The sequence below is a fragment of the Myotis yumanensis genome, unplaced genomic scaffold (genome assembly GCF_028538775.1).
Source record: "Myotis yumanensis isolate MYYU_CA2020_CCGP unplaced genomic scaffold, mMyoYum1.0.hap1 SCAF_3, whole genome shotgun sequence".
Lineage (NCBI taxonomy): Eukaryota > Metazoa > Chordata > Mammalia > Chiroptera > Vespertilionidae > Myotis > Myotis yumanensis.
Window position 1 is genome coordinate 89,481,790 of NW_027223754.1, and position 19,611 is coordinate 89,501,400.

A 19,611-nucleotide genomic window follows, 5' to 3' on the forward strand; every position below is an offset into this window, starting at 1 on the left:
TACTATAATGCCAAAAATGCAAATTTTTGGAGGCTAAAGAAAAGCAATTTGATTTCAACAAATGAGTTCTAATTTTATTTTTTAATTCAGACAATTCCCATACAAGGAATTACTGAAATGAAGATTGATTGATTGATTGATTGATTTAAATTTTGTAATTGATTATTTATTTTATTTATTATCATTATTTTTTAATCCTCACCCAAGGATATTTTTCTATTGATTTTTAGAGAGAGTGGAAGAGAGAGGGAAAGACAGAGAAAAATATCAATGTGAGAGAAGCACATTGATTGCTTCCCGCATGTGCCTTGACCAGGGCCCAGGCCAGGGAGGAGCCTGCAACCGTGATACTTGCCCTTGACCAGAATCGAACCCGGGACCCTTCAGTCTGCAGGCCAATGCTCTATTCACTGGGCCAAACCAGCTAGGGTAAAGATTTATTCATTTAGACAAATTTCATTCTTTACACTGAAATGATTGTACATTAAAGTATCTAGAGCTGAAGCTGTCAGAAGAAAGAAGACTTACGGAATCTTAAATTGGCCCAGCTTTTCTGTTTGCTTGTCTATGAAAAACCAAGACTAAAAATCTTATTTTTCACTCCATAGGCTTCCAGAAGATCCCGCTTCATTGCCAAAACCTCCATCAAAGGTAAGAAGCTGTGACTAAGATATCTTGGGGAACCTGGAAAAATGTTATACTTTTACCACATAGATTTAGTTTGCTGTAGTATATTTTAAAGCATTCTAAATCCACCTTGCATGGAGTGATATTATGTAGAATAAAGATTGTACTGGGCTCGCCATCAATTTTTTTTATTTTTTGTAGATTTTACCTGAATAATAAAGTACTGTCAAAACTCAAATAAGAGTTGGTTAACCAGATACCTATATAAAAATAGAGTAGATATCCTATATAGTAAAAGGCTAATATGCAAATCGACTAAACGGCGGAACGACCGGTCGCTATGATGTGCACTGACCACCAGTGGGCAGATGCTCAATGCAGGCGCTGCCCCCTGGTGGTCAGTGCACTCCCACAGGGGGAGCACTGCTCAGCCAGAAGCCAGGCTCACGCTGGCGAGCACAGCAGCCATTGCGGTAGCCTCTCCTGCCTCCACAGCAGTGCTAAGGATGTCTGATCTCCCGCCTCCGCAGTAGCACTAAGGATGTCCGACTGCTGGCTTAAGCCCACTCCCCACAGCCTAAGCCATCAGTCAGACATCCCCTGAGGGCTGTCGGATTGTGAGAGGGTGCAGGCCAGGCTGAGGGACCGCCCCCCTCCCCCAAGTGCACAAATTTCATGCACCGGCCTCTAGTATAATTATAATTAAATATTCTTAGCCAGATCCTGTACTTGTCTTTATTAATCACCAGGAATACTAAAATTTTGCTAAATCTAGTTGTTACTGATACAAAGGTACACAGAGCATGATTTCTGTAACAAAGAATCCTTTGAGCAAGGATGACCATACTGTTTTTCCTGTACTTGAAGTGATCAACAAAATTTATGTATAATATTTATCTGTTAGTGGAAAGCCTTTTCCTTTTTCAGATGTTCTCAAACTGCCACCCATAGCTCCTCTGCACCATGGACTGCAGCTGTGTTTGTCTCCGGATTGGAGAGTAGAGAAGTCAGTCACACACCACACCTGGTGGCACACTGTGGCATCCAGTCCACCCTGACCTCCGAGACAGGGAAATAGACACACATGCCAGCCTATCAGTGGGGCCATTCTCCAGCCAGCAAAATAGCAAATGCCTTAGAATGTAAAGTGGACATATTGTGGATGTTGAACAACTTTCCTTTTTCCCTGCCTTCAAGGTGGCAACATTCTTGGGACTTTTTTGTATCATGTCCTGTTTGGAGGTGGTGGTAGCTCTAAAAACATTTATTACTTTGATTTTTAGAAAGGATGGAAAATTTACAGTGCATCTGTGGGAGTTGTAGGCCATTTTAAGCTGATTATCAAAGGAGATTTCTCTCTCACTCTCTGGGGGAATAGCACTGGGCAGAAGTCAAACCACACTTCTTCCAGTCCAGTGGTCCACTGTCTCTGACAGTGGCACTAGGGGACAGAGACATAATTGTCTAACTGAGAGGATAGGCGTGTTGGTGTCTTTCTTATTTCTCTCTCTCCAAAAACTAAGCTTATATCTTTCTCCCAAATATCTATCTTCCTTGGTAACTAAGAGATTATTTATGAATGGCTCTAAACCTATTCTTGAAGCTTTTAGCCTTTGATTCTGTTTAGGGTGATGTGTTTCATAAGTTTATTCTTCTTGGATCCAGTTTTCTGATTTCTTGTTTTAATTTCCAAAATGTAAGTTGTTTGTGACTTCTTTATTTATGAGTTAGGTGAGGGGTCAGCAAACTTATTCTGTAAAGGCCAGTTAGTATTTTAGGCTTTGTGAAGCAGATAATCTCTGTCGCAGCTACTCAACTCTGCTGTTAAAAGTGCAAAGACAGCCACAAACAATTCATGAATGAACCAGTGCGCTGTGTTCCAGAAAAACTTCATTAATGAAAGCAGGTGGCCAGCTGGATTTGGCATGGACAGTAGTTTGCCAAGCCCTGTTTAGGTCTTGGCATCCTGCTTTTCTTAAATTTCAGCCCTGCCTCCTGGATTATGTTAGCTGCTTTTCGAGGTCTCCTGTTCTATAGGGTCTTCCTGGGGCTCCAGTGTGCACAGTGCAAACTGCACTGGGTGAAGTACCACATTTTAAACAAGCATAGGACAATGTCTTCTGCTAGCACTCCTATCCAGGATTTGATTGATTTTTACGTAATTTAGTATACTGTTTTCAGGAAATACATTCTAATGGCTCATAGGTGTCTGTATCTGTGTTGTAATTGATAGCATGGAGCCATGTTTTGCATTACTTTCTTACTATCATATGTGTGCCTATGTTGAAACTCAGCTTCCAACCCTCATCCTCTCCCGTCTTTTGAATTAACACTGTCAGCTAGCAGAGCCTAATGCAATCAGTGGATTTGGAGATGTTTCTCAGTTTCTTCTTGCAAATCATTTGTAAGAATGATAAGACCAATCCATCCTAGCATTAATTCTGGTGGTCCTCTGCCCTTTGCTCTTTTCTTTCCAGAACTGTACCCATTTAGTCAGACCCTTTGTTACTAGTGCATATACATCTTTCTGAGTCACTTTTTTTTTCCTTCGGAAACAGTCCCCCAAATCAAGAGGCCAGTTAGTATTTTAGGCTTCGTGAAGCAAACGATCTCTGTTGCAACTACTCAGCTCCAGTCTTTTAAATAACAACAACAACAAAATAATAAGTCAGTATAACAATTATGGGTTTGTTTGGTTTTTCAATATATTCAACAATGTGCTGGGAATAACATGAAACCTAGTTATGTGCAGAGACTACCACCATCATTTTCTTTTTTTGTAAGTACTTATAACTTGTGTCTTGTATGATAGTGAGCTGTTAAAGCACCTAAACAAGTCAGTCATCTTTTTATATGTTTAATATTTATAAGAAACATCTGTCATCTTAACCTCTTGCCATTTTTATTTGACTTATCAGTGAAAAGCAAATAAGCCCATATGTTTATGACATCATCTGTATTAGAACATTTTGGCATAGGAGAAAAGCAAACATCCTCAGAATCTTAAGTTTTTTCATTGTGAAACTATTATAGCCTTCATCATCACCTATGCGTTCTACTCTCCCAGTTGAAGATACTTTCCTAGTAAAAATGTGCATCACCTAAACACATCTTAATTTTAGTAGAACCATGTATTCTTGAGAAAGTTGCTTGATCACTTACATTCACTTTGCTGGTACATAGTTCATACATGATAAACTAGTCTTTTTCTTTTGAAGATTCATTTGCTAGAGGTTACTGTGTGGCCAAGAGAAGGTTTTCCCCATTATGTGACATATTCCCAGATGCCCCTCTGTTTGTTCCAGTGAAGAATTACAGGGATGTTGTTTTATCCCCTGATATACATGTGCTGTGGCATCTTTTAACGTCCTCCCAGTTCTGTGTTTAGCAAAAGCTGGGGTGCGAAGAGTGAAGCTGGGAACAAATATGTATTTCCTAGGGTGGATCCATATTGGGTCTTTTCAACCTGGTGCCCACAAAGAGTTTGAAGATTGTAAAATTATTTTTTTTTATTTTCTTTATTTTATTATTTTTTTTTCTTCTCCCTATAACTAAAGATCTGTAAAATTCTGAGTTGGGATCTCTGTGTACTCAATACTCCATGCTAAAAACTTATCAGCCCTGCTATCTGCCCTTTATATAATAAACTAGAGGCCCAGTGCACAAAAATTTGTGCACTCGGCGGGGGGGTGGGGGTCCCTCAGCCCGACCTGTGCCCTCTCACAGCCTGGGACCCCTCAGGGGATGTCCACCTGCTGGCTTAGGCCCGCTCCCCGGGGGATTGGGCCTAAGCTGGCAGTCAGACATCCCTCTGGCAGCCCAGGAGCCCTCGGGGGATGTCCACTTGCCAGCGGGGAGCAGGCCTAAGCTGCAGTCAGACATCCTTAGGGCTGCTGAGGAGGCAGGAGAGGCTCCCGCCACCACCACTGTGCTGGCAGCCGTCAGCCTGGCTTGTGGCTGAGCAGAGCTCCCCCTGTGGGAGCGCACTGACCACCAGGGGGCAGCTCCTGCATTGAGCCTCTGCCCCCTGGTGGTCGGTGTGTGTCATAGTGACCAGTTATTCCCAGTCGTTCTGCTGTTAGGGTCAATTTGCATATTACCCTTTTATTATATAGGGTAGAGGCCTGGTGCACGGGTGGGAGCCAGCTGGTTTGCCCTGAAAGGTGTCCCGAATCAGGGTGGGGTCCCCCTGGGGTGCCTGGCCAGCCTGGGTGAGGGGCTGATGGCTGTTTGCAGGCTAGTCAAGATCCCCAGTGGGGAACCTCACCCCATGGGGGTGTGGCCAGCCTGGGTGAGGGGCCCAGGGCTGTTTTCAGGCTGGCCACAGCCCCTTTGGGGTGGGGGGGTCCCGCTGGGGTGCCTGGGTGAGGGGCTAAGTCCATTTTCAGGCTGGCCACGCCCCCCAGCGACCCAAGCTCCCTGCCTGTCCTTTTTTTCTTTTTTTTTCCAGCAGGTATCTGGCATTTATTTATCTTCTATAATTGAAACTTTGTAGCCTTGAGCGGAGCCCAGGTCCAGCCAGGGCAGGTGGGAAGCTTGGCTTCCTCCATCGCCAGGGGTACCCCAAGCCTCCTGCTCGCTCCAGCTCCGTGGCTGCCGCCATCTTTGTGACGGAGTGATGGGGTGATGGTTAATTTGCATATTACCCTTTTATTAGATAGGATGTGGCATGATTCCTCTATAATGTGAACATTAAGGCTAAGTTTAGCTATTGACAAGATTCTCACGCTCATTGGTGCAAAATGCTAATGTGAAAAGGGAAAACACGAAGTAAAGGTCAACTTAGTTGGGTTGTGCCTAATGCAAAGAGCACTTGTACAAAAATTGAGATCTCACCCTAAGTCCTCTGCTAGGTGGCCTTAAGTTACTTGTTTAACATCTCTGTGCTTCCTTCTTCCTCTGGCTGCTTGCTTTGTGAAGTTGTTCTTATGTGATAAAATGAGATTATTGAATTGAAAGGAGATAACAACATGAAACTATATAAAGATGATAATAAGTGCGGTTTCTAAATGGACATTATGCCAGCCCAGGAGGTGAATGAAGTGGAGATTCTGGTTGAGCACCTCAAAGGAAATTTCAGTCTTTGCTTTTGTGCCTGCATTCACCCCCTTAAACTGTCCTGGAATTCAGCAGTCTCTGTCCCTGGTGCATGCAAAGTATGTGATTAATACCCCGAGAGGCTGGGGCTAGGATTTTCCTACGTATATCCCCCATCATCAAAACTATTCCTCAGAAGGGCTGTGTGGCTTAGTTCTCTAGATAATCAAAATGTAAAGGAGCTTGTTAAAGAAAAAAGCCATTTGCAGGGTCAGGTGCTTCATTTGGCCTTAGTGTGGGTCCAAATTGCACATTGGTTCTTTTTTAAAGGATTGATATGTCAAGGTGACGTTTTACACTATTTCACTACTCTAATGTTTGCAGAAGGTAAAGTTATCAGATGAGCCTGTAGAAGCAAAAGAAGATTACACTAAGTTTAATACCAAAGATATGAAGACCGAAAAGGTATGTGTGTCCAGACATAGTGGCATACACTTAGACTCAGTGAGTGATGCTGCATGGAGGCATCTGGAAACAATTGCATGCTATTATGATTTTACAATTCTTTTGTTTTTTGTTAATCTTCACCCGAGGATATTTTCCATTGATTTTTTAGAGAGAGTGAAAGGGATGGGGAGAGACAGAGAGAAACATCATGTGAGAGAGACAATTGATTGGTTGCCTCAGGCACATGCCCCAACCAGAACCAACATACATGCCCTTGACCAGAATCAAACCCAAGACCCTTCAGTCCGCAGACCAACGTTCTATCCACTAAGCCAAACTGGTTAGGGCTGATTTTACAATCTTAACCATGAAGAATTATTAACCTGTGACTTAAATTTATTTCTGTGACTTAAACATCAATTCACAATTGTGAATGACAATGAAAATGTCCAGCAAGGAAGCCTTTAGGAATCTAAGAAAGGCTCAATGTACTTGGCAAAAGTGTGCCTAATCTTTGCACGTATTCAGAGGGGTAGGGTGGGGAGAGGGAGGGAGCTGCCACAGATAATGTTTTTTCAACTCTACTGTCTAGAAGAGTCCCACCAATAATGATGACAAAAATTGGTAATAACTCCACCATTTAATAATCACCTGGGCCAGTGGTCAGCAAACTGCGGCTCGTGAGCCACACGCGGCTCTTTGGCCCCTTGATTGTGGCTCTTCGTAAGCCTTAGGAGTACCCTAATTAAGTTAATAACAATGTACCTACCTATATAGTTTAAGTTTAAACAATTTGGCTCTCAAAAGAAATTTCAATCGTTGTACTGTTGATATTTGGCTCTGTTGACTAATGAGTTTGCCGACCACTGACCTAGGCAAATATTTTTATAACATTTTTTCCTGTTTTATCTTATACATGCATTATAAATTTATATTAGGTTTTTAAATTGGCATTGATATATAGTTTTGGGTTCTGCCTTTTCATTTATCACTATATTGTGAGAATGTTTACTTGTTATTAAGCATGCTCTGAAAATTTATTAATTTTTTATCATATTCACTCGTGTGTTATTTTACCATATGAAATATAGTTTATGCATTCATTCCCCTATTTTTGAACACATAATTAACTTTATTTTTTGTTTTTATGAAGTGATACACATTCTGATTTATGGTCTGCATCTGATTATTTCATTAGACACAATTTAGAATTAAGAGTAAGCTTAGAAAATATGAGCTCCTCCCATAATTATTGATGTATATAAAATGCTTTCCAAACATGTAGTAGAAATTTGTACTCCTAACCATTATTCCTGATGATTATTCATCTTCCATTCTTGACAACACTGAGTATTATTTTTATTCTTAAAAATGTTTGCCTGTGTAGTTAGGCTACATTTCTTTAACTAGAAAGTTATTGGCCATTTGCATTTATGCCTGTTTTTATATTAGGATAGTAATGTTTTCCTTGTTAATTTGTAAGAGCCTATTCTAAATTAAGGCTATTCATACTTTTCATGACATATAAGAAAAGTACAAAGAATTTTCAAATTTGTGTTTAGCCTTTTCATTTTTAAATAGTTTTAAGTTTTTCTCAGGATTGAATATAGAAATTGCTCTTCTTTATGATTTTCTCGTTATTTTTATGCTTAGAAAGACCTTGCCTATCCCAAAATGGAGTTAACTTCCACTTAGGTTTTCACATTTACTCCCCTTATAATTTAAAGTTTTTAAATAAATTTTATTCTTTACATATAATTTATCTGGGCATGTGATATCAGGGGATAATCCAATTTGAGATATGGCTAAATACCTGGCTATCTCCATGGTTTCTGTGAGCAGGGGTATTTTTGAGTTTCTCGGTGAGAAGTATTTCTGCCCCACCCTTTTAACTGCCCCTTGTATCCTCTAGGGCAGCAGGCGCCAACCCGTGGGTGGTCCCTGAGGTCCCAAAGGTTGGCAACCGCTGCTCTAGGGCATAGCACCAGTGAGATAACAGGATGTCAGTTAAATGCAGGGGATGACTTATCTCAGAGACCGTCACTTTTCACTAACCCTACTAAATTATAAGTGACAGAACGTAAGAAGCAAAATTTCAGGGATCGTGTATTGTGTCCTAAAAGATACTTTGGCAATAACTTTGTCTCATAGTTCCCAGAGAGGCAGCTAATTTTTTTCTTTGCTGATTCCCATTTATGCTTCTGTTGAACAAGTTGTGATGCATCAAAATAAAATCAGCTGCTATTTACCTTCTACTAGGACATGGCAAAAAAGAAAACAAAACTAAACAAAAAAACAGTGACCAGGAAGAGAGAGCAATTTACAAAGCAGAGATATTTGCAGTCAGCTTTTTGGAAAGTATTTTGTTGTTAGAGGGAAAAAATGGGCCAGCTAGCTGGTTATCTTTTGAATATAGTAACATTTTTTTAAATTTATTTTATTTTGAATTTATTGGGGTGACATTGATTAATCAAATCATATAGATTTAGGAAATTATATACGGTTCTACAGTACATCATTTGTATATTGTACTGTGTGTTTACCACCCGAAGTCAAGTCTCCTTCTATCACCATATATGTTCTTGGTTTCCCTAGAGCCTCTGAATAAAATCAGATGGTAAATTGATGTGAATTATTCATCATGTAGTAATACAAGGCTGTAATTCCTTCCTCTGGTAATTGCTGCCTGTATCAGTTCCATTGTTTGTGTTACTGCACTTAATGCACCCTCCAGAATTATTCCCCTATAGTAAACCGTTGGTTGTGACATTCCACTTCAGAGAAGGCAGCAGTTTATCTCCTGCCTCTTTTAACGTATTTTGTCTCTTAGGTTTGAATTCTGAATTGAAATCAGAACTTTTTAAAAATCAACACTCCCTTATGAAGCATGTTAGCAAATGCTTACCTCCCTTAATGAACCTTGAGACATGCATGGTCTGGTTTGATTTGCATGTGTGATTTATAAATGTTGCATTTGAAACAATTTTTCTCTCTTATTTTCATAAACAGAAAAATAGCAAAATGACTGCAGCTCAAAAGGCGTTGGCTAAAGTTGACAAGACTGGAATGAAAAGTATTGATTCCTTTTTTGGTGCAAAAAATAAAAAAAAAGTTGGAAAGATTTGAAACTTTGAAAATGAAAAATGAAATACAGCAAAAATGTTTTATCTTTTACAGTTCCACTTTTGTCCTTCCTCCATGTCACTGTACTTCCTGACCCTTAATCACCATCCTTTGAAATAAAAAAAAAGAGCAGTTTTTAGATTCACTTGAACATTTCTTTGTATTTGAATTTTATGTTCCTGAACAAAATATGGGAAAGTAATTGTGGAGTCTTCTTTGACATACTGAAAAGTAATCAAGTGACTAGAGTCAACCTCTAGCATCTCAATTTCCTCAATAAACTGACATGTGACAATATTTGAGTGTGTGCCTGTTATTTTATGCAACTTTGCCAAATGGTAGCTATAGCAATACGGTTTCAGTATACTGAGAAGAAATAGGTATCTGATAACAAAACTATCTATAAAACTACTTTTTAAAAGCCTTTAGTTTTTGGCTTTGAAAAATGGCATTTTCTGTTTTCTAATGAAAACATGTTCTTTGTAGAAAATAGAAAAAAGTATAAAACAAAAATTGTAGTTTCCAAGTTTTCATTACCTAGAGATGATATGATGCAAATAAATTTTTAAAGGAATTAGAATTTTATAACCTTTTTTTTCTTGACAACATTTTCTGAGCATTTATCTAGGCTATTAACATTCTCTTTTAATTACAGTAATTTTTAATTATTTGGATATTTGATTATTTAATAACCATGACCCTATTTTGAATATTTAGATTATTTTCAACTGTTCACTATTTAAAGAATCAGATTATCTATACTAGTAAAAGGGTAATATGCTAATTAGACTAGATGTCTTCCGTATGTCCTTCCGGACAAAGCCACGGTGGCGGGGACAGAGGCGGTTAGGGGCAATCAGGCTGGCAAGAGAGAGCAGTTAGGGGCAATCAGGCAGGCAGGCAGAGGCGATTAGGGGCAATCGGGCAGGCAGGCAGAGGCAGTTAGGAGCTATCAGGCAGGCAGGCAGAGGCAGTTAGGAGCTATCAGGCAGGCAGGCAAGGCAGTTAGGGGCAGTCAGGCAGGCAGAGGAGTGGTTAGGGGTGATCAGGCAGAGGGGTTAGGGGCGATCAGGCAGGCAGGCAGAGTGCTTGGGGGTGATCAGGCAGTCAGGCAGAGTGATTAGGGGTGATCAGGCAGGCAGAGGTGGTTAGGGGCAATCAGGCAGGCAGAGGAGTGGTTAGGGATGATCAGGCAGGCAGGCAGAGTGCTTGGGGGTGATCAGGCAGTCAGGCAGAGTGATTAGGGGTGATCAGGCAGGCAGAGGTGGTTAGGGGCAATCAGGCAGGCAGAGGAGTGGTTAGGGATGATCAGGCAGGCAGGCAGAGGGGTTAGGGGTGATCAGGCAGGCAGGCAGGTGAGCGATTTTGCGAGAGGGATTGGGCCTAAACTGGCAGTCAGACATACCCTGAGGGGTTCCAGATTGTGAAAGGGTCTAGGCTGGGCTGAGGGACATACCCTCTTCCTGCACGAATTTCATGCACCAGGCCTCTAGTATGTAAATAATTGTCCACATCTTTTATTGTTTCCTTAGAATGGATTTTTGGATGTGGGCTTACTGGTTTGTAACTAAGTTCTGCAAATATATATTTGTGGGAATATATTTCACAGAAAGTTTATAGATGAGATAAGAACTCTCATCTTATTAAAGTTTAATAAGATGAGAGTTCTTATTTTATTCAATGCCACCTTGTTAGCTTTAAATATTGTCTTTGCAAATGAGTGAGGAATAGTCATTTTATTGTAGTTTTAATTCACATTTTCCTGATTAGTAATGATATTGAACATTTTTCATTTACTGATCATTTGTCATCTTATAAAGAGAATTATCTGTTTATGCCTGTGTTAAATTGGAGTATCAGTACTTTTCTAGTTGACTCTAAAAGTATTGTAAAATATTATACTTAGATGTTTCTCTTTACAGGAAAATTTACTAGTCATTTCTTCTACTTTTTTAACAGTTATTTTTGTTTTATATTTAATTACTTAAATCATCTAGAGAATTTATATTTAAGTATGCTGTGAGCAAAGCTCTAATTTTATTTCCTCACCTGCTTATTTTTCCACTAGTTCTGTAGGATTCTAAGAGTAAGTTTCAATGGGATTTTTATTGATATTTTTGTTAAACCCATAAAATTTGGGGGAAAAACAGACATCTTTATTAATCAGTGTTCTCATTCAGGGATATAGTATTTCTCTGTATTTACTAAAATCCTAATCATATCTTTCACTAATAACATATGGTTCTTCATCTTTATATAGGTTGCAGATACTTTTTTTTCTGGGTATTTTTGTTGCTATAATTGAATTTTTTTTTTAATTAGATCTACTAACTGGCTATTTTGTGGTAAATGTTACATCCTATATAATAAAAGGCTAATATGCAAATTGCCCCCTCGATCGGGAGTTCAACCAGAAATTCGACCAGGGGGGGGAGCTGGCTGGCCAACCGCCCACAGCCCCTCCCCTGCCTGACCGTGGCCCCTCCCCTGGTCAGCCCCACCCTCGGTTGGAGGCGAGGCTAGCCAGCCAACCAACTGTGGCTCCTCCCCCAGATGTCTGAGGCCCCATTCCCCGGCCAGCCCCACCCCCGATCGGCCTCCTGCCCCAATCAGGTAGGGCCAGCCAACCACCCACAACCCATCCCCCCAGCTGGCCTGGCCCAATAGGTCCCAATCAGGGTGGGCCAGCTGGAACCCCCATGCATGAATTAGTGCACTGGGCCTCTAGTTTTTATATATTTATATTTTAAATAACCAATTTACTAAACTATTAATCTAAAATTTTTCATATTCATATTAAGTTTATAATACATAAGATATATAATCTTACTCTGAGAAAATGGTGTGCAGTTCCTTCTGATAGTTATTACTCTTTTATATGTTTTCTATCATATTGCCATGATGAGAATAGCTAGGATAGTATTGTAGATAATAATAGTAGTCATCTTTGTCTAATTTGTGATTTTTTAATGTACTTTAGCACTAATTCTGACACTAGCTGTTAAGATGATAAATATATCAAATTTTTTATATTTACTTTCAATACTTATAGTTTCTTTAAAGTTTAAATTAGTAATTGGGTATGTTGTATTAACTATCTCTTTGGCACCTAGGACTAAGAAGTATTTTTTACTATTACACTATACTTGAGTTCCTACCTGACAATAGATCAAGGACAGCATAGATTTCCCTATCTGGTTTAGCCACTGTCAAATCTAATTTTCAAGGCTTCTATTTAGGATGTTTCATCCTATATTCAAAAGAAATATTGCTGTTAAGTTTTAGTATCAGAACTATTCTAGCTTTTCATCTTTCCCAGTGTTCAGGAAGGAATGACATTGCATAGGAAAATTCTATTACTGGAAAGTTTTAAAGAACTTAAGTGGTAAAATTGTCTAGCACTGAGCCTTCTCTTTTTTGTTGTTAATGTTAGTCTTTAACCTGGAAGAATTATTCTTCATCAAACATTCACCTACAAGTTTTAGAATCTACTGATGATTTTTCTAACTCCATTATTTCTTCTGTTTTTATTTCTTATATATTTAGTTTCTTGTATATTCATGTTTACTGATCATTTGTCATCTTCTATATATATAAAAGCCAAATGACTGGAATGAACGGTTGTTATGATGCACACTAGGGAGGCCAACCGGCCTGATCAGAGCCCGATTGGCCCCCCCAACCGCTCATGGCCCCTCCCCTGGCTGGCCCCACCCTGGATTGGCCCCCCATCCCCCAACGGGGAAAGGACCGGCCGGCCAACCTCCCGCAGCCCCTTCCCCCTGCCAGCCCGGCCCTGATGGCCCCCATCGGGGATGGGCTGGCCGGACCTCACATGTGCATGAATTCGTGCACCGGGCCTCTAGTTTTCTATAAGGAAGAGCTTTCCCTTCACTTGTTTATTTACCTGATATATATGAACTTCTATCAGTATGGACTTAGGTGTTTCTTTTATTTTATCCAGTGGGTCATACTACATTATTTTGTTATTTACTTTGATGCTTATATTGTCCCAAAAGGGCCAGTGAGAGCCCCTTCAAGTTGGTTCCTATGTCATTTGGTATGTTATCATTCATTCATACTCCCTTGTTCCATGACAGGCTATTTCAGGCTCCTCTTATATGTTTCAGGTTCCTTTTAGTAGAGAATGGTATTTAAGCATGCTCATTGCTATTGATCTATGTATGAGTTTTTTGTAGATTTACTTTATCATATTGAGGAAGTTTTATTCCCGATTCACTGAGAATGTTTATCATGAATGAATATTGACTTTTGTCAGTTTTTCAGCATCCATTGAGATGATCATGTAGTTCTCTTTTAATAAAGGAATACCATATATATATATATATATATATATATATATATATATATATATATATATATATAGATTGCAGAGAGGAAGGGGGTGAGAGAGAGAGAGAGAGAATCAGTGATGAGAGAGAATCATTGATCAGCTGCATCTTGCATGCCCACTGTTGAGGTTTGAGACCGCAACCCAGGAATGTGCCCTTGACCAGAATTGAACCAGGGGCCCTTCAGTCCACTGAGCCAAACTGGCTAGGGCAATAAAGGAATACTTTTAATATGTGCAATGTAATGATTGGTGTTTTAATGTTAAACTAACTTTATATTCCTGTGATAAATCCTACTTGGTCACAGTGTATTACTATTTTCATAGGTAGTATTGTGTTTTATTTCTTAACTAGAGGCCTAGTGCACGAAATTTGTGCATGGGTAGGGTCCCTAGTCCTGGCCAGCGATCAGGACCAATTGGGGCCTTCCTTCCCCTGGCTGCCAGCTGCCGGCTGGGACCAACCTTCCCCCGGCTACCAGCTGCCGGCCGGGGCCTTCCGTCATTATACGCTGCCCCTGGTGGTGAGCGCAAGTTGAACTCCTGCCCGTGGGGACAGTTTGCATATTAGCCTTTTATTATTTGCTCGAGGCCCAGTGCACGAATTCATGCACCAGTGGGGTCCTTCGGCCTGGCCTGTGGCATCTGGCTGAAACTGGCTCTCCGACTTCCCCTAAGGCAGTGGTTCTCAACCTTCTGGCCCTTTAAATACAGTTCCTCATGTTGTGACCCAACCATAAAATTATTTTCATTGCTACTTCATAACTGTAATGTTGCTACTGTTATGAATCGTAATGTAAATATCTGATATGCAGGATGGTCTTAGGCGACCCCTGTGAAAGGGTCATTTGACCGCCAAAGGAGTCGCAACCCACAAATTGAGAACCACTTCCCTAAGGGGTCCTGGATTGTGAGAGGACGCAGGCCAGGCTGAGGGACCCCACCAGTGCACGATCTCAGGGCCGGGGAGGGACACGGGATGTTAGCCAGCCTGGGAGGGACCGTGGGAGGGCTCCAGGGTATGTCTGGCCCATCTCACTCAGTCCCAATCAGCCAGACCCCAGCAGCAAGCTAACCTACCGGTCAGAGTATCTGCCCCCTGGAAGTCAGTGCACATCATAGCAACTGGTAGACCGGTCGACCGTCTGCTCCCTGGTGGTCAGTGCACGTCATAGCAAGTGGCTGAGCTCCCTTAGCATATCATTAGCATATTGCGCTTTGATTGGTTGAACGGACGACCGGACACTTAGCTTGTTAGGTTTTTATTATATAGGAGGGTATTTTGTTAAGGATTTTTGTATCTCTGCATGAGGGATATTGGCCTGTAGTTTTCATTACTTTTAATGATTTTGTCTAGCTTTGGCATCAGAGTAAATTGACCTTATAAAATGACTTGAGAAACATTCCCTCATCATCTATATTCTGGAAGAGTTTGTGTGAGATCAGTATTGTTTCTTCCTTTTATGTTGGACAGAATTCACCAGTGAAGCCATTTGACCCTGGAATTTTCTTTCTGGGAAAGTTTTTAATTAATCTATTTTTAAATAGATACAGAGCTATTCTAATTTTCTTCTTTTCCTTGTGTCAGTTTTAGTAATTTACATCTTTCAAGAAATGTGTCTTTTTCATCTTGGTTGTCAAATTTATTGACATAAGTTGTTCCTCATATTTTTATTATCCTTTTAATATCTGTGGCTTTGTAGTGATGTTCCCTCTTTTATATCTGATATTGGTCATTGGTGTCTTCTTTTTTTTTCTTGATTAATCCAGCTAGAGACTTATTAATTTTTTTTACTCTTAAATAGTCATTTTCTTCTGGCTTGTATAATATTTATTGAGACATCTGTCATAATTCTTGTATTTCTTCTACTTTATATAATGTGTCTCCTTCCTCCCTGAATTCTTTCGAGTTTTTCTTTCTTTATTATTAATTCCCAGCAAGTTGATTATGATTTGTTGATGTGCTTTTGTGTTTATCTAGTTTGTGGGTTCATTGAGCTTCTTGAATCTTGAGTTTATAATTTTCATAAAAATTTGAAATTTCTGTCCAATATTTCTTCAAGTGGTTTCCTGTTCTTCCTCCCCTGCATTTTTCCCTCACCCCCTCAGCTTCTGGGAATTTTACCCTGGACCACAGGTCTTTTCACTAACTTTGTTTTTTTTTTATTAATATTCCATTTTAGACAGTTTCTCTTGCTTATATTTTCAAGTTTGCCGTTTTTATCAATGTCTTATTTCTTTTTGCTTTGCTTTTGTATTAAATTTATTGAGGTTACAGTAGTTAATAACATTATAAATTTCAGGTGTACATTATATTTCAATATTTTTATAGTCTATTGAATGCTTACCACCAAAAGTCTAGTCTCCCATCATCATATATTTGATTCCCTTTGCCCAATTATTATTCCTCCCCAGGCTTGTTTCCCTCTGGGAATCACCATTCTGTTGTTAGTTTTTATGAGTTTGTTTTTGTTTATTTTGTTAGTATGTTTGGTCCTTTTTTGTTTGATATTCCACGTATAAGTGAAATCCTACTTTACTTTTGTCCTTTTCCATCTGACTTACTTCACTTAGCATAATATTCTCCAGATCCATCCATGTTGTCGCAAATGGCAATATTTAATTATTTTTTGTGGCTGAGTAGTATTCCATTGTATATTTTTTTCTTTATTGATTAAGGTATTACATATGTGTCCTTATCCCCCCGACTGCCCCCCCCCCCCCCACGTCCACACTCATGCCCTCACCCCCCTGGTGTCTGTGTCCATTGGTTAGGCTTATATGCATGCATACAAGTCCTTTGGTTGATCTCTCCCCCTTACCCCTCCCCTCAACTACCTTCCCTCTGAGGTTTGACAGTCTGATCAATGCTTCTCTGTCTTTGGATCTGTTTTTGTTCATCAGTTTATGTTGTTCATTATATTCCATAAATGAGTGAGATCATGTGATATTTATCTTTCTCTGACTGGCTTATTTCACATAGCATAATGCTCTCCAGTTCCATCCATGCTGTTGCAAATCATAAGAATTCCTTCTTTTTTACCTCAGTGTAGTATTCCATTGTGTATTTGTACCACAGTTTTTAATCCACTCATCTGTGGATGGGCATTTAGGCTGTTTCCAAGTCCCATTGTATGCTTATAATACCACATCTTATTCATTCATCTGTCGATGAACACTTAGGTTTTTCTCTTTTGTAGTGTTTCATTTTCTGTTAACCTGAGTGAATTTTATTTCAAAAATTCTAATTTTTAGTTCTAAATGTTTCATTGGTTCTTTTTTTTTTTTTTTTTTTTTTTTTTTTTATTTTTTTATTTTTTTTTTTTCTTTCAATTTGTTTATGTAATGTATCACATTTATTGATTTACGGATGTTGTACCATCCTTGCATCCCTGGGATGAATCCTACTTGGTCATGGTGTATGATCCTTCTGATGTACTGCTGGATCCGATTTGCTAAGATTTTGTTGAGGATTTTGGCATCTATGTTCATGAGGGATATTGGCCTGTAATTCTCTTTCATTGTGATGTCTTTACCTGGTTTTGGTATTAGGGTGATGCTGGCTTCATAGAATGAGCTTGGAAGCGTTCCTTCCTCTTGAATTTTTTGTAGTAGTCTGAGGAGGGTAGGTTTTAGTTCTTCCTTGAATGTTTGGTAGAACTCCCCTGTGAAGCCGTCTGGCCCTGGGCTTTTGTTTGCTGGAAGCTTTCTGATGACTGCTTCAATTTCTTCCATAGTTATTGGCCTATTGAGGTTTTTAGATTCTTCCTGATTGAGTTTTGGAATGTTGTATTTTTCTAGGAATTTGTCCATTTCCTCCAGGTTGTCCAGTTTGTTGGAGTAGAGTTGCTCGTAGTATTGTTTAACAATCATTTGTATTTCTGTGGGGTCTGTTGTTATTTCACCTCTATCATTTCTGATTTGGTTTATTTGGGACCTCTCTCTTTGCTTCTTGGTGAGCCTGGCTAGGGGTTTGTCAATCTTGTTTATCCTTTCAAAGAACCAGCTCTTGGTTTCATTGATTTTCTGTATTGTTTTTTTGGTCTCTATTTCATTGATTTCTGCTCTAATCTTTATTATCTCCTTCCTTCTGCTCACTCTGGGGTTTTCTTGTTGCTCTCTTTCTAATTCTTTGAGTTGTAGAGTTAGATGATTGACTACCATTTTTTCTTGTTTTTTGAGATAGGCCTGTAGAGCTATAAACTTTCCTCTCAGGACTGCTTTCATTGTGTCCCAGAGGTTTTGGATTGTTGTGTTTTCATTGTCATTAGTGTCCAGGATGTTTTTAATTTCTTCTTTGATGTCATCGGTAACCCAATCAATATTTAATAACATGCTATTCAGCTTCCAAGTGTTTGAGTATTTTGGGTTGTTTTTATTGTAGTTTATTTCTAACATTATGCCATCGTGGTCTGCGAAGAAGCTTTTTATGATTTCAATCTTCTTGAATTTGTGGAGACTTTGCTTGTGACCCAATATGTGGTCTATTTTTGAATATGTCCCATGAGCACCTGAGAGGAATGTATATTCCGCAGCTGTGGGGTGAAGTGTTCTGAAGATGTCAATTAAGTCCATCTGATCTAGTGAGTCATTTAGGATTGCTGTTTCTTTGCTGAGTTTTTGTCTAGCGGATTTATCCAGTGATGTCAGTGGTGTATTAAAGTCCCCTACTATGATTGTATTGTTGTCGATCTCTCCCCTGATATCTTCCAGAAGTTTTCTTATGTATGTGGGTGCTCCTGCATTGGGTGCATATATGTTTACCAGGGTTATATCTTCTTGTTGTATTGATCCCTTTAGTATTATGAAGTGGCCTTCCTTATCTCTGGTTATGGCCTTCACTTTGAGATGTATTTTGTCAGATATAAGTATTGCTACCCCAGCTTTCTTTTCCTTTCCATTTGCGTGAAAGATATTTTTCCATCCCTTCACTTTCAGTCTGTGTGAGTCCCTTCTAATGAGGTGGGTCTCTTGTAGACAGCAGATGTATGGGTCATGTTTTTTTATCCATTCAGCCACTCAATGTCTTTTGGTTGGAGCATTTAGTCCATTTACATTTAAAGTTATTATTGAAAGGTATTTGTTTGTAGCCATTTCTTTTTTGTGTGTGTGTATGTGGCTGTTTTCTTTCTGAGCTTGATATTTCTTCTTTTTACACCAGTCCCTTTAGCATTTCTTGCATGGCTGGCTTGGTGGTGATAAACTCCCTTAGCCCTTTTTTGTCTGTGAAGCTTCTTATTTCCCCTTCAATTTTGAATGATAGCCTTGCTGGATAGAGTATTCTTGGATTCAGTCCTTTGCTTTGCATCACTTTGTAGATTTCCGTCCATTCTTTTCTGGCCTGATGTGTTTCTGTTGAGAAATCATTTGATAATCTAATGGGAGATCCCTTGTATGTTACTTTCCGTCTCTCTCTTGCAGCCTGTAAGATTCTCTCTTTATCCTGAACATTTGCCATGGTAATTATGATGTGTCTTGGTGTGGGTCTTTTCGGGTTCACCTTGTTTGGAACTCTCTGGGCTTGTGTGACTTTTTTCTTCCCCACCTCAGGGAAGTTTTCTGATATTATTTCTTCGAATAGGTTTTCTAATCCATGTTCATCTTTCTGTTGTTGTTCTGGCACCCCTATTATTCGTATGTTGTTTCGTTTCATGTTGTCCCAAAGCTCCCTTAGGCTCTCCTCCTGTCTTTTAATTTTTTTCTCCATTTGCCGTACAGTTTGAGTGTGTTTTGCTTCCTTGTCTTCTAATTCACTAATTCGGTCCTCCGCTTCTCCCAGTCTACTGTTGATACTTTCAATGGAGTTTTTTATTGAAGCTATGTCACTCTTCATTTCTTCTTGGGACTTACTTAAGTTGTTGATTTTTTCATCTGTTTCTTCTAGCTTCTTGCATAAGTAGTTGAGTTTTTCATCTGTTTCTTCTTGCTTCTTGAACATGTGGTGCATGTACTCTAGGAACCTTATTCTGAATTCTTTTTCCGTCATGTTGCATATCTCTGTCTCACTTAGCTGCTTTTCTGGGGAG

At 39.5% G+C, this 19,611-nt stretch overlaps 1 protein-coding gene across 2 annotated transcripts in view; it reads left to right on the forward strand.

The window, feature by feature from the left end:
• The window catches only part of RNASEH2B (ribonuclease H2 subunit B), a 103,584-nt gene that overhangs the window by 66,588 nt on the left and 17,385 nt on the right, over positions 1–19,611 (forward strand). Inside the window, exons 9-11 of one of the 2 annotated variants that reach the window (XM_070409102.1) lie at positions 609–651; positions 6,049–6,129; positions 9,121–9,531. In XM_070409102.1, the coding sequence (XP_070265203.1) occupies positions 609–651; positions 6,049–6,129; positions 9,121–9,237 (241 nt within the window). In that variant the 3' untranslated portion in view covers positions 9,238–9,531. Of the gene's footprint in view, positions 1–608; positions 652–6,048; positions 6,130–9,120; positions 9,532–19,611 lie in introns of those variants that run through there. The other variant, XM_070409103.1, reaches the window with a different exon arrangement.